The following is a 25,216-nucleotide window of genomic DNA, read 5'->3' on the forward strand; positions in this document are numbered from 1 at the left end:
AGGCCCTGGCTCAGATTCTGACAGTTTGCACTGGCCTGGCTCAAGCAGTTTCAGCCACCACTGCAGCAGCTACTTCACAGGCAGGGGAGGCAATCAGACCCCCGCTGCTCGCACACCTGAGCCAGTAGTGCAGGGATTACAGACACCAGAGGCACCACCAGTACAGTAGGTTGCCCCAGTTCAGCCGGTTGCACCGGTTCAGGATAATATGGTCCCAGTTATGCCAGACGATGAGCAGCGTCGTGTTGAGAGATTCAGCAGACTTGCACCTCCTACTTTCAGTAGTGCTCAGGGCGAGGATGCCCAGGGTTTTCTTGACAAGTGTAGACATATGTTGAGGACAGCAGGGATCTTGGAGGCTAGCGGTGTATCCTTTACTACTTTTCAGTTCTTAGGTGCAGCTTTCACTTGGTGGGAGGCATATGAGCGGCGTAGGCCGGTAGGTTCAGCGCCCTTGTCCTGGCACGAGTTCTCCACTCTCTTTCTGGAGAAGTGGGTACCGCGATCTCAGAGAGAGGAGATGCGCAGGCAGTTTGAGTATCTTCATCAGGGAGATATGACTGTATCTCAGTATGAGGTGAGGTTCTCGGAGCTGGCTCGTTATGCTCCATGGATGGTCCCGACTGATCGGGAAAGGATTAGGAGGTTCGTGGATGGGCTTAATTATCCCATTCGTATTATGATGGCTCGAGAAAGGATTCTGAGCCATATTTTTGAGGATGCAATAGATGTTGCTCGCGACATTGAGACGGATCGCCGTCTAGAGAGAGAGGAGCGGGAGGCTAAGAGGCCTCGTGGATCATCTAGTCACAGTGGCGCTCCATCTATGGGCCAGTTTCAGCAGAGTAGAGGTCGTTCTTACAGGCCTCATCAGTCAGCTCGTCCAAAGTACCACGGGCCATCTTCAGGTCGTGGTCATCAGGGATTTCAGCAGGGCCAGTCATCACTCAGTGCCCTTCTAGCTCAGAGTTCTTCACGTGCCCCGTCAGTTCAGGGTTCTTCTGCACCGAGTGCACCAGCTAGTCACTCCGGTGCGAGAGGTTCTTTTCAGTCCCATCCTCCAGCATCAAGGGGTTGTTATGAGTGCGGAGAGTTAGGACATGTGTGGAAGCAGTGTCCTCGTCGTACCGCCAGTTCATCACAGCAGAGGGGTCAGTCCTCATCTTCTGCACCAACTACGTCAGCACCCACCCAGTCAGCTAGGGGTGAGGGTCAGGCAGCTAGAGGCCTCCCCAGAGGGGGAGGTCGAGCGGGCGGTGGTCCGGCTCGATTTTATGCTATTCCAGACCGGGTAGATGCTCTTGCATCAGATGCTGTTATCACAAGTATTATCTCAGTCTGCCACACAGATGCCTCTGTCTTATTTGATCCGGGATCCACCTATTCTTATGTGTCTTCATATTTTTCCCATCATTTGAGTATGCCCCGGGAGTCTCTTACTTTACCTGTTTATGTGTCTATCCCGGTGGGCGATACTATTGTTCTGGATCGTGTGTATCGGTCATGTGTTATGATTATTGGGGGTCTGGAGACCCGAGTTGATCTACTGCTGTTGAGCATGGTAGATTTTGATATTATTATGGGCATGGATTGGTTATCTCCATATCATGCTATTCTAGACTGTCATGCTAAGACAGTTACTTTGGCTATTCCGGGTGTTCCGAGGATCGAGTGGCATGGCATGACTGATTATGTCTCTAGTAGAGTAATTTCTTTCTTGAAAGCCCAGCGTATGGTTAGGAAGGGTTATCTATCATATCTGGCTTTTGTGCGGGATGTTGGAGCTGAGACTCCTAGTATTGATTCTGTTCCAGTTGTGAGGGACTTTCCTGATGTATTTCCTGCAGACCTGTCGGGCATGCCGCCGGACAGGGATATTGATTTTGGCATTGACTTAGCGCCGGGCACTCAGCCCATTTCTATTCCGCCATATCGTATGGCACCAGCAGAGCTGAAAAAATTGAAGGAGCAGCTTCAGGAACTCCTAGATAAGGGGTTCATTCGGCCTAGCGTGTCCCCGTGGGGTGCACCTGTTTTATTTGTGAAGAAGAAAGATGGCACAATGAGAATGTGCATTGATTATAGGCAGTTGAATAAGGTAACAGTGAAGAACAAGTATCTTTTGCCTCGCATTGATGACTTATTTGATCAGCTTCAGGGAGCGAGGGTATTTTCTAAGATTGATCTCCATTCGGGCTATCACCAGTTGAAAATCAGGGAGTCGGATATTCCCAAGACTGCTTTCAGGACTAGATATGGTCACTATGAATTTTTGGTTATGTCTTTCGGGCTGACCAATGCCCCAACAGCGTTCATGCATTTGATGAATAGTGTATTTCAGCCTTATCTGGATGTATTTGTTATTGTATTCATTGATGATATCCTGGTGTACTCGCATAGCTAGGAGGAGCATGCCCAGTATTTGCGTGTAGTGTTGCAGAGATTGAGAGAGGAGAAGCTTTATGCAAAATTCTCCAAATGTGAATTTTGGCTATGTTCTGTGGCATTTTTGGGACACATAGTGTCCAGCGAGGGTATACAGGTTGATCCAAGGAAGATAGACGCAGTGCGGAGTTGGTTTAGACCATCCTCAGTCACAGAGATTCGGAGTTTTCTTGGGCTAGCAGGCTATTATCGCCGATTTGTTCAGGGGTTTTCTTCTATTGCATCGCCTTTGACCAAGTTGACTCAGAAAGGTGCCCCATTTGTATGGTCCGGCGAGTGTGAGGAGAGCTTTCAGAATCTCAAGACACTTCTAACCACGACTCCAGTGTTGGTGTTACCATCAGCTACAGGTTCATACACGGTATATTGTGATGCTTCCAGAGTTGGGATTGGTTGTGTGCTAATGCAGGAGGGTAGAGTTATTGCTTATGCTTCTCGTCAGTTGAAGCCCCATGAGAAGAACTACCCTGTTCATGATTTGGAGTTGGCTGCTATAGTTCATGCCTTAAAAATTTGGAGGCACTATTTATATGGCGTATCTTGTGAGGTATTCACTGATCATCGCAGTCTTCAGCATTTATTTAAACAAAAAGATCTTAATTTGAGGCAGCGGAGATGGCTTGAGTTACTTAAAGACTATGATATTACCATTCTATATCATCCGGGAAAGGCCAATGTAGTGGCCGATGTGTTGAGCCGAAAGGCAGTCAGTATGGGGAGTTTGGCTTACATCCCAGTTGGGGAGAGGCCTCTTGCAGTTGATGTTCAGACCTTGGCCAATCAGTTGGTGCGGTTAGATATTTCTGAGCCTAGCCGGGTATTGGCTAGTGTGGTTTCTCGATCTTCCTTATATGATCGCATCAGAGAGCACCAGTATGATGATCCGCATTTGCTTGTCCTTAAGGACAGAGTTCAGCATGATAATGCCAAAGATGTGACTATAGGTGATGATGGCGTATTGAGGATGCAGGGCCGTATTTGTGTGCCCGATGTTGATGGGCTTAGAGATTTGATTCTTAAGGAGGCCTACAGTTCGCGGTATTCCATCCATCCGGGTGCTGCGAAGATGTATCAGGACTTGAGACATCATTACTGGTGGAGGAGAATGAGGAAAGACATTGTGGGATATGTGGCTCGGTGTCTCAACTGTCAGCAGGTGAAATATGAGCATCAGAGACCGGGCGGTTTGCTCAGCGGATGATTATTCCTGCGTGGAAATGGGAGAGAGTTACTATGGATTTCGTGAGTGGCCTTCCTCGGACTTTGAAGAATTTTGATTCGATTTGGGTCGTTGTGGATAGGCTGACCAAGTCAGCGCATTTCATTCCGGTGTGTACCACATATTCTACGGAGCGGCTGGCTAGGATCTTTATTTAGGAGATTGTGCGGTTGCATGGTGTTCCAGTTACTATTATTTCGGATAGAGGTACTCAGTTCACTTCTAAGTTTTGGAGGACTTTTTAGCACGAATTGGGCACTCAGGTGGAGTTAAGTTCAGCATTTCATCCTCAAACAGACGGACAGTCCGAGCGTACTATTCAGATATTGGAGGATATGTTGTGTGCCTGCGTGATTGATTTTGGAGGTTCTTGGGTTGAATTTTTACCACTTGCAGAGTTTGCCTACAACAGCAGCTATCAGTCCAGTATTCAGATGGCACCGTATGAGGCCTTATATGAGAGGCGGTGTAGAACTCCAATGGGTTGGTTTGACCCCGGTGATGCAAGGTTGTTGGGGACAGATTTGGTCCAGGATGCCTTAGAAAAGGTGAAGGTGATTCAGGAAAGACTTCGCACAGCTCAGTCGTGTCAGAAGAGTTATGCGGACCAAAAGGTCCGAGATGTGTCATTTATGAAGGGCGAGAAGGTTTTGCTGAAGGTTTCGGTGATGAAGGGTGTTATGAGGTTCGGAAAGAAAGGGGAGTTGAGTCCGCGGTTTATTGGACCATTTGAGATACTTAGGAGGATTGGAGAGGTGGCTTACGAGCTTGCTTTGCTGCCTAGATTGTCGGGTGTTCATCCGGTATTCCATGTGTCCATGCTCCGGAAGTACATTGGGGACCCGTCTCATATTTTAGATTTCAGTACAGTACAGTTAGATGAAAAATTGACTTATAATGTGGAGCCAGTGGCTATTTTGAGTCGACAGGTTCAAAAATTGAGATCAAAAGATATAGCATCAGTGAAAGTACAGTGGAGAGGTCGGCCCACGAAAGAGGCTACTTGGGAGACCGAGCAGGAGATGCAGAGCAGGTACCCGCACCTATTTGAAACTCCAGGTATGTTTCTTAACTCGCTCGAAGACGAGCGTTTGTTTTAGTTGGGGAGAATGTAACGACCCAAACCGTCATTTCCTGTATTTTCATCCCGTATTCCCCATTAAATGCTTATTCATGTTTCAATATGTGTACTTGGTGAATTTGAGTCAATTCAGATCGAGTTTGGTATGAAATGGGACAATTAGTCTCTTTAAGAAAGAATTAGTTTGGAAAAGTCAACCGGACGTTGACTTTTGAGTTAGAGGGCTCGGAATTGAATTCCGATGATTCGGTTAGTTTCGGGGGATAATTTAAGGCCTAGGAGCGCAATCGGAATTAATTTTGGAGGTCCGGTGAAGAAATTAGCTCATTTTGGCGAAGTTAGTATTTGGCGATTTCCGGTTGATAGGTGAAATTTTGATCCGACGGTCAGAATGGAATTCCGAGAATTTCTGTAGCTTCGTTATGTCATTTTGGACTTGTGTGCAAAATTTCATGTCATTCGGAGGTGGTTGGGTTGAGTTTTTGATCCAATGCGTGTTTCGAAAGTTTTTGGAAAAACCTTAGGTTTGAATTCGATGTGAATTGATAATTTTGATGTTGTTTGATGTGTTTTGTTGATTGGAACAAGTTTGAATAATGTATGGGATATTTTGGCGTGTTTGAGTGAGGTCTCAGGGACTTCGGAGTAATTTCGGATGGCTAACGGAAACTTTTGAAGTTGGAAAAATTTCATAATAGATGAAAGTTGTAAATGAGTGAACATAAGACCTCATTTTGGACGCTCATATCTCCCGTTATATAAGGAGTTGTGTGACCCACAACCTATTAAATTAAACCCCTTTGAGTCTTATTTCCAGCGCAACAAACCGTTTGTCATTTGGAGGGGTATACAGAAAGTTATGATCATTTTTCTAGGCATGTGGCACTAGCGCGCCCGCGCTAAAATATGCGCGCCCAAGACAGAACACTGGGCAAACTAGCGCGCTAAGATGCGCGGCCGCGCTAATAGCAGGCCCCTAAATACCCCAAGACCGGGAATAGAGAGTTCCCAAGCCATTTTTGAAGCAAGGGCTTGCTCTCTCAAGGGGATTTCGTCCCACTCTTCATTTCTATGATCCAAGGTGAGATTTTTGGAGTACTTTGAGTTGATTACTACTCTTAAACACTTATATTAACATAGATTGATCTTGAAAATCCTTAGATTTTCAAGAAATTCCTTCAAGAACTCAAAGAAGGGTTTTGCAAGATTTCTTCCAAAAGGTAAATCCTACACCTTAGACTCACATATATGGATATATTATGGGGATATGAGTATGAATCAAGTATTACAACTTATTGTATGGTGGTTGGAAGCCATAAATTCCCAATTTAAATACATGAACATGGTAGGGATTTAAAGGTGTTTATTTGATGGAAATTTTGTTGGTTTGGGTGTGAATGGTTGATCACACATGTGATGTTAGGAGTATAAATTGTTAAAGAATAATAGCGGGATGAATTATTGGTTAATGGTGATAGTTGGAGGAACCAATGCTATAGTTAAGAGGTGTAAATATTTATGCCTACAAGATGTTTGATAATATACCTAAATGGCATAATTTATGGGATCTAGTACTAACATTGGCCCTATTGAGTGTTGTATTGTAGATTGAAGTTACATAACTGTATGACATCATAATAGTATCATTAAGGGGAGAATTTCAGATATGTATGGTTAAAACCCCGTCTTTTAGAAATCGAACTTCATCGATGTTTGTGTCATTTTTGGCAGATTCGTCATACGAGGAGGCCAATTTGAGAGGCAAGGGCATAGCGAGCTAGAGGTGAGTAATGATTTTAAATGATGCACTGAGGGTTTGAAACCCCGGATTGCACAACGTAGTGCTATGTTGAGACGAGACACGCGTTGTATGACAAGCGTGGGGTCGTTTACTATGGGGGATTGTGACTTGGTCCATCTCGGTTGATATTTTACCGCGTATTTGATAAAGAATTGTTGCTTTTCACCATGATTTGGGCTTATTGCCATATTTGGGCTTCGTGCCAATTATCTGAAATCTTTTGTGAATTTACATCACTATTTTCCTCACGAATTGAAATATTGTTTGAACTCAGTCCAATTGAATTATATTATTTTGTGAACTCAACTACATTTATACTCAACTCGAGATTTTATGATATTTATAATGTTGTTGAGCTGAGCACTATTGTTTTACTATTGCCCAAGAGGCTTATGATTATTTTCTAGACTGATTGAGGTCGAGGGCCATATGTGAGGATATGTTGAGTGATGTGAGGAGGCTTTCAAGCCTCGAGTGTTATATGAGGAGGCTTTCAGGCCTCGTGTGTGATGTGTGAAGGCTTTCAGGCCTATTGATATTGCGCTTGGGCTGTAGGAGCCCCTCCGAAGTCTGTACACACCCCCAGTGAGCGCAGAGTACCCAGGTGTTGGGAGTGGGCCCGAGAGGCCGATGATTGTGTGCTGGTGAGTTGGGAGTGAGCCCGCGGGGCTGATACTATATTGAGAATTTGATATTGAGTCTGAGGGGCAAGTTTCTGATTATTCCTTATTTGTTGAAATTTAATTGTCTTCACTGTTTTAAAAGAGAATTATCTGATATTCCACGGTTTTATTGTATTATTGATTTTATTGCTTGAGATAACATTATATTGTGCCTTTATGAGATTCCATGCTTTCAGTAGTTATTTATTTTTATTACTCGCTGAGTTGGAGTACTCACATTACTCTCTGCACCATGTGTGCAGGTACAGGTATTCCTGAGGCATAGAGCGAGTTTTCTACTGTTCAGTTTTCATCAGAGTTATCGAGGTAGCTGCATGGCGTTCGTAGACCCGTTTTCTCCGTTATCTTCTATATTTTATGATATCTTCAGATGTCGTTCCTAATTCCATACTTTGTAGAATTCTAGTAAACTCTGTAGTAGCTCATGACTTGTGACACCCCGGTTAGGGCTGAGTTGGGTTGGATTTCCTTATTTTATCTATACTTTTCGCTATTGGATATTAATAAACCATATTTATACTATAATTGTGTTAATTAATTGTCTTAAAAGGATGAATTGGGTTGAATGGCTGGCCTTGTTTTCATGAGAGGCGCCATCACGACCGGGTTGGGATTTTGGGTCGTGATAATAAGCACATTAGAGTTTCTAGTCTTAGCTTTTCTTACTATCTTCCCCTCTTTGCCGAGTTCTTTGGTGGTTCAAGCTTGATGTTTTCTGGGATCTTTGAGCAACAGAGGAATTTGTTTGATCTGCTTCCCTTAAGAAGGTCATCACTTTTCTTTCCCTTTTTTTTTGTTCATATCTTTGAATTATTTTGATATGTCAAAGTTGAGTTTTGTAGATTATAACTATTTTGTATGCGTTTGACATGTTTGATATTTATGTTTTTGTTAGTTTGACAACCTTTTATGATCGACTCATTCTATTATCAATTAGGTAAATGACAACTATTGGTTTTTGTTCTTAGTTTTCCTATAGTCTTCATGCCTAAATTCTTACATGTTTATGTTCAATACAAACTTCGTAGTTCTCAATTACTTACAATAAACTCATATGTGTTTATTGTACTTTTGTAATTTTGTGAGTTTTAGAAGCTAAGTTTACTACTTGATAGTTATTTCTAAAATGAAACCTGAACTTGTTCAAAACTTATATCTCCTTGCCTCTTAACATTGAGCCTAATCTTGAAGTGTCTCTGCCTGTGTTTGTCCAACTATTTTACTGAGTTATCACTGTAGTCTTTTACTTTTCTTTAGCTATCATTATAGTTGAACCAATCATGCTCATCTAAACTTCATGCCTTTTCCTTCACTGATGACTCTGCTGAGATTTCATCTTGTTTTCCTGCACTCTTTGAATCTGTATTCACTGACTCTGAGGGTAATTGCTAGGCTCACACTATAACTTTCTCATGATCATGCTCAACTGTTGTATGCGTAGGAAAATATCTCATTTGCATCAAGCTGTTTTCTTCTCACGAATCTTTGATGCATGCATATTTTGTAAGGTTACGGGGCATGATTGGGCTTAGGTGTTATTGGCCTGAGGTTTGGGTAGTTTAGGTCAGAAAAAATAGATAAAATTTGGGCTGTTATTTAAATACCCCATATTTAGCAAAACAATAATTAATAAATAACAAAAATATTAGATATGCACTAAAATGATTAAAAATAATAACTTAACATTATAAAAATATAAAAAAAATATTTTTGCATAAATATAATAATTTTACAAGAATATGGGTTATTATTGCAAAAATATGCAATTAGCCTAAAAATACAACTGTAATTATAAAAAAAAATACAATAAAATATTTAAAAACATACATATTGGTATAAATGATGAGTTTTCACGATTAAATTACCATAAAATAATTTAAAGGATAATTATTGGGCATTTATACAATAAAAATGCAGAAAGCAATTGATTTAAAACCTTCAAAAATTATGAAAAATTATGTAAAATGCCTGTATAGGTTCATAAACTAAATGATGATGCAAATATACTATTTTGAAAGTATATATATATAATTTAAAATATGGGGGAAAAATTGGGTATCAGCATCTTATAGCTCTTTCTGAGTTAAAGGAGTTGAAGGAACAGTTACAGGAATTGCTTGATAAGGGCTTCATTCGACCCAGTGTGTCACCTTGGGTGCTCCTGTCTTGTTTGTGAAGAAAAAGGATAGTTCTATGCGCATGTGCATTGATTATCGCTAGTTGAACAAAGTTACAGTGAAGAACCAATATCCTTTGTCTCGTATTGATGACCTATTTGATCAGTTACAGGGTGCCAGAGTGTTTTCCAAGATTGACTTGCGTTCAGGTTATCATCTGTTGAAGATTTGGGAGCCAAACATCCCGAATACTGCTTTCAGGACTCAGTATGGTCATTACGAGTTCCTTGTGATGTCATTTGGGCTGACCAATGCCCTAACAACATTTATGCATTTGATGCACAGTGTATTTCGGCCTTATCTTGATTTGTTCATCACTGTATTTATTGACGACATTCTGGTGTATTCCAGGAGTTGGGAGGATCATGAGCAGTACCTGAGGATAGTGCTTCAGATCTTGAGAGAAAAGAAGTTATATGCAAAGTTCTCAAAATGTGAGTTCTGGTTAGATTCTCTGGCATTTTTGGGTCACGTAGTATCGAGTGAAGGGATCAAGGTGGATCCAAAGATAGTGGAAGCAACGCAGAGTTGGCCCAGACCATCCTCAGCTATAGAGATCTGGAGTTTTCTTTGTTTGGCAGGGTATTACCATCGATTTGTTGAGGGATTCTCATTTATTGTAGCACTTATGACCAGGCTGACCCAGAAAGGTGCTCCGTTCAGGTGGACAGAGGAGTGTGAGGAGAGCTTTCAAAATCTTAAGACAGCTTTGACTACAGCCCCAATATAGTTATTGCCTACAGGTTCAGGGTCTTATATTGTTTATTGTAATGCGTCGCGGATTGGTCTTGACGCGGTGTTGATGCAGGACCATGGGGTGATTACCTACGTGTCTAGAAAACTGAAGGTTCATGAAAAGAATGATCATGTCCACGATCTGGAGTTAACATCTATTGTTCATGTCTTGAAGATTTGGAGGCACTATCTGTATGTGTCCCTTGTGAGATCTACACTGATCACCGGAGTTTGCAGCATCTGTTCAAGCAGAAAGATCTCACCTTGTGTCAGCGGAGATGGTTAAAGCTGTGTAGGATTATGATATTACTATGTTAACCATCTCTGGAAGGCCAATGTGGTGGCCGATGCCTTGAGTCACAAGGCGGAGAGTTTGGGGAGCTTAGCATATTTACCTGGAGCACAGAGGCCATTAGCGCTGGATGTTGAGGCCTTAGCCAACCAGTTTGTTAGATTGGATATTTCTAAGCCGAGTCGATTTTTGGCTTCTGTGGTATCCCAGTGTTCTCTTTATGATTTTATTAGGGAGCGTCACTATGATTACCCCTATCTACTTGTCCTTAAAGACACGGTTCAACACGGTGATGCTAAGGAGGTCACTATTGGGGATGATGGTGCATTGAGGATGCAGCGCAGGCTATGCGTGCCCAATGTAGACGGATTGTGTGAGTTGATTCTTTAGGAGGCCCATACTCATGGTACTCCATTCATTCGAGTTTCACGAAAATGTATCAGGACTTGAGGCAGCATTATTAGTGGCATAGAATGAAGAAGGACATAGTGGAATATGTAGCCCAGTGTCTAAATTGCCAGCAGATGAAGTATGAGCATCAGCGGCCGGGTGGATTGCTTCAGAAGTTAGAGATGTGGTCGGATCACTATGGATTTCGTTGTTGGACTCACATATACTCAACGAAAGTTTGATGCAGTTTGGGTGATTGCAGATAAGCTCACCAAGTCAGCTCATTTCATTCATGTGATGACTACCTATTATTCCATGCAGCTGGCTCGAGTTTATATCTGCAAGATTGTCAGGCTTCATGGCATGTTGTTATCTATCATCTCTGACCGGGGTACACAGTTCACATCACGATTTTGGAGGGCCGTACAACATGACTGAGGTACTCGGGTGGAGTTGAGCATAACATTTCACTCTCAGACGGACGGACAGTCAGAGCGCATTATTCAGATTCTAGAGGATATGCTTCGTGCGTGTTTGATGGAGTTTGGAGGTTCTTGGATCAGTTCTTACCACTTGCGGAGTTTTCCTACAACAATAGTTATCAGTCCAGCATTCAGATGGCACCGTTTGAGGCTCGGTATGGGAGGCAGTGTCGGTCTCCGGTGGGTTGGTTCGAGCCGGGCGAGACAAAATTATTGGGTACGGACTTGGTTTAGGATGCCTTGGAGAAGGTTTTGGTGATTTAGGATAGACTTCGCCCAGCCTAGTCCAGATAGAAGAGTTATATGTCTTTATGCTCGTTCGGGGACAAACGATTGTTTTAAGAGGGGGAGGATGTAACGACCTGGCTGGTCGTTTTGAGAGTTATAGCCCTGATCCCCTATTTACTGTTTCCCCTGTCTCTTTTTCTGCGTACATGACTTACTGGGAGGTTTCTTTTGGTTTTTTGAGTTTTTTGGGACACTTGGTCCCTAAACGAAGGCCTAAGTCTTAGGATTTAGACCGTAGTTGAAATTGTACGAAGACGACTTCCTAATGGAGTTCCGTCGATTCCCTTATCTCCGTTAGGTGATTTTGAACTTAGGGGAATATTCGTATTGTGTTTTGGAGGTCTGTAGTTGATTTAGGCTTGAAATGGCGAAAGTCGAATTTTTGGAGATTTTGACTGGTAGTGGACTTTTTGATATCGGGATCGGAATCCAATTCCGAAAGTTGGAGTAGGTCCGTAATGTTGAATACGACTTGTGTGCAAAATTTGGGGTTAGTCGGACATGGTTTGATAGGTTTCGACATCGGTTGTGGAAATTTGAACTTTCAAGTTCTTTAAGTTTGAATTGGAGGGTAATTCGTGATTTTAGCGTTGTTTGATGCGATTTGAGGGCTCGACTAAGTTCATATGGTGTTTTAGGACTTGTTGGTATATTTGGTTGAGGTCCCTAGGGCCTCGAGTTGACTTCCGGTGGTTAACAGACCTTTTGGACTTAAGAAAAGATAGAAGATTTCTGGTATTTTTGTTGCATGCATTCCTTCATTGCGTTCGCGAGAGAGGTTTCGCTATCGCGTAGAGCATCTGGAAGACCAGCTAAAGTTGTTCTTCACATTGGCGTAGATGGGGACCTGATCGCGTAAGGTAATCAGGTTGTGCATCGTGAACGTGTGGGCTAGGCCGCATTCTCGGAGAGGAAGTAAGGCAGCAGTGGAGTCCAAGTTTTACTTTTCGTGGTCGCGTGCGGATAGATGCGATTACGTAGGTGTGAGCAGCCAGTGCATTGCATTCATGAGATATATTCCGCATTCGCATAGAGTTAATTTCTGGGGCAACAAAGTTGTTCTTCGCGATCGCGAGGCTGTTTTCGTAATCGTGATTAAGAAATCACTGGGCAGTATCAAAACATTTTATAAACCAGAATTTGACCATTTTTATCAAAACTTGAGTTTGGGAGCTCGGATTCGGACGAGATTTTGAGGGATTTTTAGAGATAGCAATTGGGTAATGATTCTACACTTAATTTTGGTTATATCCCATTAATCTATCATTAATTTTATCATTTAATTTCGGATTTGGGGTGAAAATTAGGGAAAATGGGAAGAAAATTAATCTATCATTAATTATATCCCACTAATCTTCAACTAAGATTTTGGGTTTTGATTGGGATTTTGACATCGTATTTGGATAATCTTGGTACGAGTGAACTCGTGAGTGAATGAGTATTCATATCTTGTGACTTTTACCTGATTCCGAGGCGTGGGCTCGGGGAGGCTTTTTGCGGCGATTTTAGAATTTCTTATTTAATCCGTTATTTCATTAATTAGATTAGTCTATTATAGTTGTATTTATGGTATGTAATTGCTTTTGGCTAGATTTGGGATATTCGGGGCCAGATATTTGCGGAAAAGGCATTGTGACTGATTGATTGAGTATGGTTCGAGGTAAGTGGCTTGCCTAACCTTGTGTGGGGGAACTCCCCTTAGGATTTTGTATTGATTTTGATAAGTGAGTGTCGTGCATGTAAGATGACGAGTACGTACACTGGCTAATTGTTGTTAAAACCCGAATTCTACTAAGTAATAACCTGTTTTTCTTCTTATTTGAGCTATATCAGCATGTGTAGTATCATGTTAACTTATAATACCATGCCTACTTGGCTTAATTGCTTATCTAAACTCCATGCAATATGTTTAGTGAATTCCTGCTTTTTCGTTGACTTGAATTTAGTCTAAAATATAGGTTTTCTTGCTGTAACTGTTACTTCCATTGTTTGAGTTGCATATTTACTTGGGACTACGGAACGGTATTCTAGGAGATCCCCTTGTAATGCATATTTACTTAGGGACTACGGAATGGTATTCCGGAAGATCCCCCTGTACGGCATATTTACTTTGGGGCTACGGAATGGTATTCCGGGAGATCCTCCTGCACATTTACGTTTAGGACTACGAGACGGTATCTCGGTAGATCCCATGTTGTTATCTTTGTGGATTGAGCTGTTACCTTTATATGATATCATTTTTGTTAAACTTTAGTATTTATTTTACTACAATATTTCATCCTGTCTTGTTTTTGTATTAGTATATATATACCAATAGGTCCCTGACCCGAATTCACCCCAATTCCTTGTCAGCCTAATTTTTCTAGACTTAGTCCCTCTTTCTCAATAAGAGTCTAAGTCATAAAGGCACGAATCAGAATTTGCAACCACCAATTCTACAGTTAAAGCATGAATTAGGCTAAATATCACTAACCCATAAACAATTAAGCCCTAAAATTTAAGGCCCATTAAATATCCACAGTAGGGTTAGGTCACAACCCTAGCTATGGATTTAGCTACTCATGAAACTAGCAGAAATCAAAGATAAAGAGAAGATAAAATCCATCATGCTATATTAAAATATGAAAATCTAAAGTTATAAGGTAAATCTTGTACAAAATTGCCCAAATAGGTAAACTAGCCATCTCACGTGTTCCGCAAAACATAACCTCACCTAAAAATGTAAAAAAGATCTATTTATACTAGGCTAAAATTTCGGACAAAAATACCCCTGAGGAGAATTCGCGGACGCGTAATTCTGACTGCGTCCGCGCTTGAGCTTCCACGACCACGTAATAATGACCAGGTCTATGTTTCTCCATATTTGAATTTGGACTGGGACCTGTTTCACGGATAGTGTAAAATGCACCGCGTCCGTGTGAGCTTAATTCACGACTGCGTAATTTGGATGCGGACCATGTTCTTCAGTCAAACTTAACTTGCAAGTCCTCTGAACCTCGAAGTACGCTCTCAGCGGAAATACCATTGTGGCAGCACTAGATATTCTGCAGCTGCGCTCTTCTATCGCGGTCAGCGGTCAATATTGTGCCCAAAACAACCTCTCTGAATCTCACTTTCGCGGGCCGCATATTTGTGGCCGCCTCAGCGGTGGTCCTTACACAGTCGCTCTTTTCTGCCGCTATCAACGCTCCAGTCCCAGCCTTGGATTTGTGCAAGTTTGACTCCTTCATGAGTTTATTATGGCTTCTTTGCCTCATTTTTACCAAACCCTGCAAGCAAGCACATTAAGTCAGTTTTCGGGAATACCTTTACGCATTTTCGACCCAAAACCTAAGCAAAAGAGAGCACATAATAGGTTAAAATCCATAGTTATCAACTCCCCCAAACTTAAGATTTTGTTTGTCCTCAAACAAACAAAGTAATTCCCACCTCCATAAGAAAAAGAAAGGAAAATTTTAGTTGTCCTATAGTGACTTCATCAAACATCAATTGGGACTAACAATTACCCTCAACACAAATGCATTATCAACAACACACATCCTTTTGAGTACCATAGTTCTAGTGCGACACAAGAGCATCAAGAGTTGACCTAACTCACCAAGGAAGCTCGCTCTACTACGTAAGTCATTGTGGAACCCAAACTCTTTCTCCTCTACTCTCCATAAGAAAATCTCACTTAAGAATTGAAGCACTCAAAACAAGGATTGTGAAGAAGTACACTCATCTCTCACAAGGGAATGTCACAAGTCCGGCTTTAAGTACCATAAGCTTTCCCCTTATATGAATCACCACTAATGTAAGCTCACTCAACTCGAAATCCTATAGGGCTTTTGCGGGAATGTAATTAAGGCTTTTGGATCAAGGTAGGATATATCGGTCTATGAAGGTTTCATATTTTCTTAAGCACTTCATTTTCTCATTTCGGCTCACACTTTCTTGACTCTTTGAGTCATTTTCTTCTTCCTTAGGAGAACTAGAGAGACACATTGTCACTCTTTCTTGTTCATAACAATCATTTTTCTCCGTTTCTAATCATTCCAAGCCTTTCATCATTGCTTTCATTGAATCCCTTCATTTTTCTTTACTATTTACTTTCTTTTTGAGCTTTTGGCTATTCTTTCTTTTCTTTTGCCTTACATTTACTTCATTTTGTATCTTTTATCACTTTCACATTCCTCATCTCTCCCCCCAAACTTATGCTTTTGCCAATTTTGAATGCTAAGGAAAGATCGGGTGCCAAGAGAGGGTCATTATAGAACGGATAAAGGCTTGTATCATCGTTATTGAAAGAACAAGGGCTTCGTCTCAACGGGGTTGACTAGGGATATCATATTTGGTGGGCTATGGATGCTTTCAAGTTTCAAGTTGGATCAAAGAGAGCCTATAATCATTTCTTAAGTTGAGCTACACTTAGAATTTCGCCTAGACAAACATTCAGGGCAAGTTCTAGACTTATTAGCACGGGACTTGGACTTGCAAATCAATACCTCACCTCACAAGCTGTTGGATTGCTAAAGAGAATAGAGTCGAGGTCCCACAATAATCCTAGCTAAGATTAAGCAACACAAATGGCTCCAAGAAGCCACTCCATGATCTTTGTGGGTCACTTTGTTTAGCTTTCGGTAATCCATGCATACCCTCCATCCGATGACACTCCTAGTGGGGATCAACTCATTTTTCTCATTTGTGACCACAGTCATACCCCCTTCTTCGACAAACATTGTACCAACGAAGTCCATGAACTATCCGAAATGGGATACATAACCCCTATATCTAGCCACTTGATAATTTCCTTCTTGACGACCTCTTGCATGGCCTCATTCAACCTCCTTTGATGTTCCACGGAGGGTTTGTCATCATCCTCTAGTATAATTTTATGCATGCAAAAGGTGGGGCTTATACCCCGAATGTCAGCTAGAGTCCATCCAATTGCCTTCTTCCTTCTTTGGAGCACCGCAAGGGTGGCATCTACCTGCACGTTAGTTAAGCACAAAAAAAGAATAACAGGTAAAGTTGAACAAGGGCCGAAGAATTCATACCTGAGGTGTGAAGGTAAAGGCTTCAACTCCAATATGGGAGGTTCCTTGATTGAGGGCTTTGTTGGTGGGGTCTTTCGGTTCTCAAGATCCAAGGAAAGTTTCTGGGGCTCATATGTGTATGAACCCATTCCTTGCAAAGAATTGACATATTCCACCAAGCCTTCATCCTCAGTCACATCATGGTTCAAAAAGACAGCTTCCAAAAGGGTCCTCCACATTAATCACCGCACTGGTGTCTTCAACAATCACCTCGGTTACAAGATCCACAAATGAACATATTTCGTTGTTGTTGGGCTACCTTATTGACTTGCAGACATGGAACACAACATTTTTATCACCCACCCAGAAGGTGAGATCTCCTGCTTCCACATCAACTAAATCCTTCCTTGTAGCTAGGAAAGATCTCCCTAATATGATCGGCACCTTATAGTCAACCTCGCAGTCAAGTATCGCAAAATCTGCGGGAAGTATGAACTTGTCGACCTGCACTAACACATCATCAATTATCCCCAACGGCCTCTTTATTGTCCTATTTGCCATTTGCAATCTCATAGATATGGGCCTTGGTTGCCCAATCCACCAATGTACTGAACAAAAAGTATGGCATCAAGTTAATATTTGCCCCCAAGTCGCATAAAGCTTTGGCGAAATCGGCACTACCAATAGTGCACGAGATTGTAAAAGTACCGGGGTCCTCTAGCTTTGGGACCATGGAATGAACAATGGAACTCACTTGATGCATCATCTTGATAGTTTCACAATTCATGGATCTTTTCTTTGTTACCAAGTCTTTCATAAACTTGGCATATCCTGGCATTTATTCTAGAGCTTCCACCAAAGGCATGTTTATGGAAAAACTTTCATCATATCAATAAATTTCTTGAACTAGTTTTCATTGTTTTGTTTTACAAGCCTTTGAGGGTATGGTGGAGGAGGACTTGGTAAAGGAGCCTTGGCTTTGGGCACTATCTTTTTCGGTATGTCTGTCATATGTTCCCTAGACGGGTTCATATCATTGTGTGTCTCCTCCATGTTGTCATCAATATCAATTCTCACTTCTTCATGCATATTCCCATCACTCACTTGCACATCATTGCTTTGCTCATCATCATATTGCACAAAAACCTCATCACTCACAACCTTTCTTGCATTAGAGGTACTAGCAACTCCACCTCTACCCCTCCTTGTAATCACTGCCATAGCATGGCCCGTATTGTTCCCTCTCTTCAGGTTTACTACCGTGTCACTAGGTAGTGCCCCCTTAGGGCGAGTATTCAAAGCTTGAGAAATTTGGCCAAGTTGGACCTCCAAGTTGCGGATAAAAGTATTGCGGGACGCCAATTGGGCATCGGAGTCGGTGTTTTTCTTCATAATTTGGTCAAACATGGATTCAATCTGTCCTATCTCATTATTGGACGAGCTAGGACCTTGAGATGGAAATAGAGGAGGGTTGTTAGGTTGTTGAAACATCGGAGTCCTTTGAAAGCCCGCCCCCGATTCCCCTAATTATTCCAACCACCTTGGTTGTTATTGCCTCCCCAATTGCTATTGTTATTGTCGCCCCAGTTGCCTTGGTTGACCGAATATTGATTGTTGTTCCCCCAGTTGTTTTGGTTGTTGTTGTTTCCACTTTTCCAATTTCCTTGTTAATTATGATTTCCCTAATTGCCTTGGGATCTCCACTATTGTTGTTGATTCGGAGCATTGCCCTGTTGTCCTTGGTAGTTGTTCACATACTGAACCTCTTTACTTTGATCATCATACACATCATCTTGATTGTAACCACTACCACCTTGCTCAAATTGATCCGGATTTCCTTGACTTTGTTGACCTCTTTGCCTCCTTTTGTTGACCATCATATTTACCTCTTTCATGGCATTCACTTGTTTTGTCCCTTGAACTTGATGCAATTGAGCTTTGGCCAATTGGTTCATGGTCGTAGTTAACTCGGCAATTGCTTGGACGTGATCATGGAGCTCTTTGTGTAGATGAATAACATTGGGACCACCTTGTGGCACATTAGCTTGACTTTGCCACGCCGAGGAAGTATCCGCCATCTCGTCAAGTATATCACACGTCTCACCATAAAGTGTGTTCATGAAGTTTCCCCCGGCGAGTTGGTTAACTACACACTAGTTGGTAGTGTTGATTCCACAGTAGAATGTTTGTTGGATCATCGCTTCGGTCATGTCATTGTTCGGACATTCTTTAACCATCGTCCGATACCTTTCCCAGATCTCATGAAGTGGTTCATTTGGCTCTTGTTTAAAGGCAAGGATCTCATCTCTCAGCTTCGTCATATGCCCCGGCGTGAAGAACTTTGCTATGAATTTCTCAGCCAACTTATCCCAAGTGGTGATGGAATGGTTGGGCAACCTTTCAACCCAATCCAAAGCCTTCCCCCTTAGAGAGAATGGGAAAAACCTTAATCTCAACGCGTCCTCAGAAATGTTAGTTTGCTTGCTTCCCCAACATGTATCAACAAAACACTTGAGATGCTTGTAGGCATTTTGGTCTGGAGCTCCGGTAAAGAAACCCCTCTATTCCAAGAATGTAAGCATAACATTGGTTATTTGGAAGTTGCCCGCCCTAATCCGGGGCGGGACTATTGTACTTGTGTATCCTTCATTGGGCAACACCCGGTGTGTTGCCCTTGCTGGAGGTGGGGGAGGGTTTGGAATATTATCATGAGACGGTCAGCCTTTCCTTTGTGCTTGTGGTTCGGGTTGAATCTCATCAACATTATCATCATCTACCTCCTCCCCCAATGGCAAATTTCTAGGACCATCATTGTTAAGAGCCATTTTGTATCTAAAAGCAATTCACAAACAAATTAGAAAAATGGAAGGAAAGAAAAACAAAACACACAAATACTCGGAGATATAGGTAAAATTGTTTAACTCCCCAGCAACGACGCCAAAAATTGATCGGTTCCAAACCTGCACTACTATAGAGTAGCAAGGATGGTCGATGCAGTTTTACCCAACAAAGGTAGGGATCGAATCCACATGGAGTTAAGGAGTTTGGAGTTAGGTTTATATCCGAGTAGAGATGCGAGTTTTGCTCTTAATTGTACTTCCACAAATGGTTGGTTTTGTTTTCTACTTCTACTTATATTCTATAACATGCAATATTTAAAACTAAGTATAATGTTTTTGTTGTTTGTTTTCAAAGATTTAAAGGGACTAAGGTAGTGACTTCCGCCTAGGTGGATATCTAACGGCTATCGAGAATTCAAGGCAAGCTTGTTATGATTGGGATCGTGATATAACCATCACACATAAGTACTCACTCTATACCTCTGGGTAGTTTGAGTGACTTTGCCCAATTTGGCTTTCTCAAGTCCAAATGGGTGTTCATGCATAACAAATAATATTGGCTCAAGTTGGGTATTACTATCTCTAGGTTTAACCCTTTAATTGGGGCTATCAATCTCTTGAATTCACCCCAATTCCTTGTCAGCCTAATTTTCCTAGACTTAGTCCCTCTTTCTCAATAAGAGTCTAAGTCATAAAGGCACGAATCAGTGTTTGCAACTACCAATTCTACAGTTAAAGCATGAATTAGGCTAAATATCACTAACCCATAAACAATTAAGCCCTAAAATTTAAGGTCCATTAAATATCCACAGTAGGGTTAGGTCACAACCCTAGATATGTATTTAACTACTCATGAAACTAGCAGAAATCAAAGATAAAAAGAAGATAAAATCCATAATGCTATATAAAAAGATAAAAATCTAAAGTTATAAGGTAAATCTTGTACAAAATTGCCTAAATAGGTAAACTAGCTGTCTCACGTGTTCATCAAAACATAACCTCACCTAAAAATGTAAAAAAGATCTATTTTATACTAGGCTGAAATTTTCGGATAAAAATGCCCCTGAGGAGAATTCGCGGACGAGTAATTCTGACCGCGTCCGCGCTTGAGCTTCCACGGCAACATAATAATGAGTGTGGTCCGTTTTCTCCATATTTTAATCTGGACTGGGACCTGTATTGCGGACAGCGTAAAATCCACCGCGTCTGCCTGAGCTTAATTCGTGGCCGCGTAATTTGGATGCGGACCGCGTTCTTCAGTCAAACTTAACTTGCAGCGCCTCTGAACCTCGAAGTACGCTCTCAGTGGAAATACCATTGCGACCGCACCAGATATTCCGTAGACGCGCTTTTCTATCACGGTAAGCGGTCAATATTGTGCCCAAAATAGCCTCTCTGAATTTCACTTTCACAGGCCGCGTATTTATGGCCACCTCAGCGGGTGGTCCTTACGCGACAACTCTTTTCTGCCGCTGTCAGCGCTCCATTCCCAGCCTTGGATTTGTGCAAGTTAGACTCCTTCATGAGTTGATTATGGCTTCTTTGCCTCATTTTGACCAAACCCTACAAGCAAACACATTAAGTCAGTTTTCGGGAATACCTTTATGCATTTTTGACCCAAAACCTAAGCAAAAGATAGCACATACTAGGTTAAAATTCATAGTTATCATGTACACATGCCCTTTCCTGCACATATATTTCGTGTGCAGATCCAGGTAACTCCTACCAGCCTCGTTTTTAGTTGCACAGTTGCTGCCATTCCGGAGACTTCAAGGTATATCTGCCGCGTCCGCAGACCTCGGAGTCCTCTTCTATCATTTCTAATGTTGCTTCCCTCTTATTTATTCTAGTACAGATGTATAGAACAGTTGTTAAAGATCTTAGAAGCTTGTGACTTATGGTGTTCCGGGTCTTGGGAGAGTTGTGTATATTTTGAGAGTAATTATTGTATATGCCGAGCGACATCTCAAATGCTTATTTAATTTATCTGTTACTTTTAGTTGTTAACCTTTAAGTTTTTCATTTCATTTCCTGCAAATATTAGGCGTATCTAGTCGTAGAGGCTAGGTACCATCACGACAGTTCACAGAGGGAGAATTTGGGTCATTAGAGATCAGGAACTCAATATTACTCTTAGTTGTCGAAAGGGGCCGGGTGCAAGGATAAGCCTCATATTGAGTGTATCAAAAATTCTTTAGGAGTGTTGGTGATTTTTAATTTGCTATAACTTGAGTGATTATACCTTCTTTTTGGTTGTTTTTGGTTATATACCTGCTATATATATTGCTTCATGGCTCTAAATTGATTTATATCATTTTATTGCTGGAATCTCATAAAGTAAACTAATTAGTGCTCTTTAACAATATTAGTTATCGTATGTATCTTGTCTAAATGTCTTAAACTATGGTTATTTATATTTTTCTGTTTCATTCTCTTTTTGGATCAGTTTCTTCAACATATAAGCAAGGAGTCAAGCACCTCCCTAGCGGAAAGATTAAAAAAATATTATACAGTTCCAAGAAGTACGCAGTTCTAGATATTTTTCTGATTTATCTAGTGAATGGTAATTTCTGTTTCAATATTTGGCATTACATATGTTTTTTCCTTGGGACTTTTATTGATGTTGATACAATTAGGTAGGAACCTTGTGACATTTCTAGTTATCTTTGGATCTTGTTAAATTAGTACCATTTTCTGTTGGATTTTATAGCAGAATGCAAGCTTGACATGTCTGCTTTAATACAAATATGTTCTAACATATTAAATTTACTTTTTAAAAAACAGCTAGATAATAGACAACTTTAATTACAACAGAATCTTGTTTGTCATCATGTAAGTTCTAACACATGTTTATTCTTTGTATTAAAGCGTAAAATATGAATAATTCTGATCGTGAGTGGATGTATGCTAGAGTATTGGAAGATGGATTCATAAATCCTAGATTTATTATAGGCGTTGAGGAGTTTGTTTCATTTGCTAAAAACATCCAGAATGCATGGATGGTGAAAAGCTAAGATGTCCTTGTAATCATCGTAAGTGTCGAAATAAAAATATTTTGGATGAGTTTACAATTATGACACATCTTGGGACGTATGGCTTTAAACCGAATTATTGTCGTTGGTATCACTATGGAAAAAGTTATATGCCACATCCAACTGTACTTAATGATCATCAAGAAGAAACTTTTGGTGAAACTATAAACCCTCAATCTCATAATGCATTTCAGTCTATGGTTTTTTATGTTGGTGGGCCTTCTTTTGATGGTAATATAGAAGAGGAACCAAATCCAACCATGCAAAATCTTTATAATATGCTCAAAGCATCAGAACAGGAAATTTGGCCGGGAAACCCACACGGACATTCGCAGTTGTCCGTCGTTGCTCGGCTTTTGAATCTAATGGTAGAACGTCATTTTTCTGAAAAGTTTACGATGAGTTATGTCAGTTTATATCAGAATTGATGACAAGTGATAACATAATGCAGATAGCTTTTATAGTATCAATAACCTAATACGAGGGTTGGGCTTACCAGTAGAGAAGACCGACTATTGCAAAAATAGTTGTATGATTTATTGGCGTGAAGATCGTGAACTTGTCAATTACAAGTTTTGTGCCCACCCTCGGTTCAAGATATCAAAATATCAACATTCAAAAAGTGAATTAAAACTTCTGCGTTTTTAGATTACCCCAATAAAACTACGTGTTTACCAGACTATAAGCCAAGTTATAGGTTCAACCAAGAAAAATAAGATTAATGTTATTCTTTAGCATCAAACCAATCATTTGGTAAGTACATCATAAGTCGTAATGAGATAAAGACATAGATATTGCAAGATGTAGGCGTAATCTGCTACTATATGTTAAACGTCTATATGTATAAAATTCTAGCACATTATGCTAGAGTTCGTATTGTCGTTGGAACTCCCAACATTTTTGTAATAATTCGTATTTAAAAGAGGGCATAATTGTCCTTTAGCTAGAACTTATTTGAAAATGACAAATTAAGAAAATAAGATAAATCAACAAATAAATAAATAATAAAAACTAGTTGGGTCAAAGCCCACCAGAAAGAAAGGGGGCGTATTTCAGCTCACCAAAAAAGGATTAGGGTCTTTGGAATTGAGGTCAAAATTAACAATTGAAGATTAAGAGAGTTCAAAGAATTAAAGAGAACCAAAAGCAGTGAAATTATCCCCATTTCACAAAGGAGAAAAACGTGCAAAAACTTGACACTATAGAATTATAAAGCCAGGAACGGTATCAGCACTCGGCAACATCAGCAAATTCGAATGACTTTCGATTTCTTCGGGTATCATTTAAACTCCTTATTTGAGCCTCCATGACAAATTCTTCAGTTTTCTTATTCGATTTACTAATTACATGTCAGTCTATCTATATACCACAAAGAGGGCCAAACGCACATGTTTTTAATTTCATATAAAATATAATGACTAAATTTTATAAATAGGTAGAATTGACAGATTATCGACCGGTTGAATTACCCATCGCATGGGTAAATATGATTAGATGAAGTTAGACTCAAACATGAACCTCGAGGGTTAACTATTCTAAATTAGTTATGATTAGCCTAAATAAAATAATTAACATGAGATAGATATTATGTAATTATAGATTGATTGGAGTAAGTTGTACGAATTGCTCGAGGTGAAGCATTTGATATTTCGGCACGAGTGAGTAGTAATCTTATCGTAATTTGTGTTTTTCATAACTTGCATGATTTACACATGATTTTTAATATGAATATGTTACCGATTATTTTGAGTTGCATGTGGGACAAGTCTTTTACTCGATATGATACCAAAATAATTATTTGAGATGATTATCGTTGTTTAAATATTCTTGTTGTCACTAGATATGTTTTACCGTTACTTGAATTTACTATTATCGAAATGAAACTACATGATTTGATAAGAACCGAAATGCCCTATATTGTTTTAAAATATTTTCCTATGAGTATATACGAAGTACAGAGACAAGTATAAATGAGAGTAGACTTTGAAGGATCCCGTAGCTAATGGTGGGTTCGTTAGACCTGATGCACCTTGTAATTACCGATTACCGTTATAGCCCTCACTAGTGGGAAGGTAGAACTAGCATACCATTACCGATTTCCCTTGAGTAGGGACAACCGTTATATTTGACTTCTTGCGAAGAAGTCCACAGTTATACCGATTACATGATCCATTCAGTGAAACCTCCCAAACATGAATATTGATATTACACAGTATTTACCGAGCTTATTACCGAACTGTCAATTGAATTATATTATTTGAAAAACATGATGAGACTGATTGTTTATTGTTTCTGAAAGAGCATTCTTATGATATTTTCTGTTTAATATATATACTAGCATGTTTTCTAATTTGTTCCCAATAAAAACGATTGTGGTTAAGTGTTATTAATCACTGAGCTAGCGATTCATTCCCCGCTATTTTTTTTTACAGAGATAACAGTTGATGCGGTCGAGGATTTCGTTAATTAAAGCGCACAGGTTGATAGTTCTTGGTGAGCCTCGCACTTGTTCGCGTGGGCGGAGATTTTATTTATTATTATGGTCTTTTCTTTGAACTCTTAGAGTTGCTCTATAGTCATTCTTTTAGTGTCATGAGTATTCTTTTGTCATGATAGACTTATGTTGAGTATCGCTCTTTCTTACCAAAGTTGGAGATAAATTAGTATTCCTATCTGTTAGTGGGTGAACTATTAATGGTAGATATTTGTTTTGGTTAATTGGTAAAGTTATTG

General features: G+C 40.5%; 1 protein-coding gene across 1 annotated transcript; it reads left to right on the forward strand.

The window, feature by feature from the left end:
• Positions 1–208: 208 nt before the first annotated feature.
• LOC138879438 (uncharacterized) lies at positions 209–10,823 on the forward strand. Its single transcript, XM_070159047.1, has 4 exons — positions 209–1,325; positions 9,988–10,056; positions 10,150–10,409; positions 10,473–10,823. The coding sequence occupies exons 1-4, from the start codon at positions 209–211 to the stop codon at positions 10,821–10,823; spliced, it is 1,797 nt and encodes a 598-aa protein (XP_070015148.1).
• The last annotated feature ends 14,393 nt before the right edge of the window (positions 10,824–25,216 follow it).

The sequence above is a fragment of the Nicotiana sylvestris genome, chromosome 10 (assembly GCF_000393655.2).
Source record: "Nicotiana sylvestris chromosome 10, ASM39365v2, whole genome shotgun sequence".
Classification (NCBI taxonomy): Eukaryota; Viridiplantae; Streptophyta; class Magnoliopsida; order Solanales; family Solanaceae; genus Nicotiana; species Nicotiana sylvestris.

Coding starts and splice junctions, on each gene's coding strand:
- LOC138879438 (XM_070159047.1), top strand. CDS start 209: ATGGTCCCAGTTATGCCAGACGATGAGCAGCGTCGTGTTGAGAGATTC. Junction 1,326..9,987: donor ATCAGATGCTGTTATCACAA/GTATTATCTCAG, acceptor TTTGTTTGGCAG/GGTATTACCATCGATTTGTT. Junction 10,410..10,472: donor GCAGAAAGATCTCACCTTGT/GTCAGCGGAGAT, acceptor CATCTCTGGAAG/GCCAATGTGGTGGCCGATGC.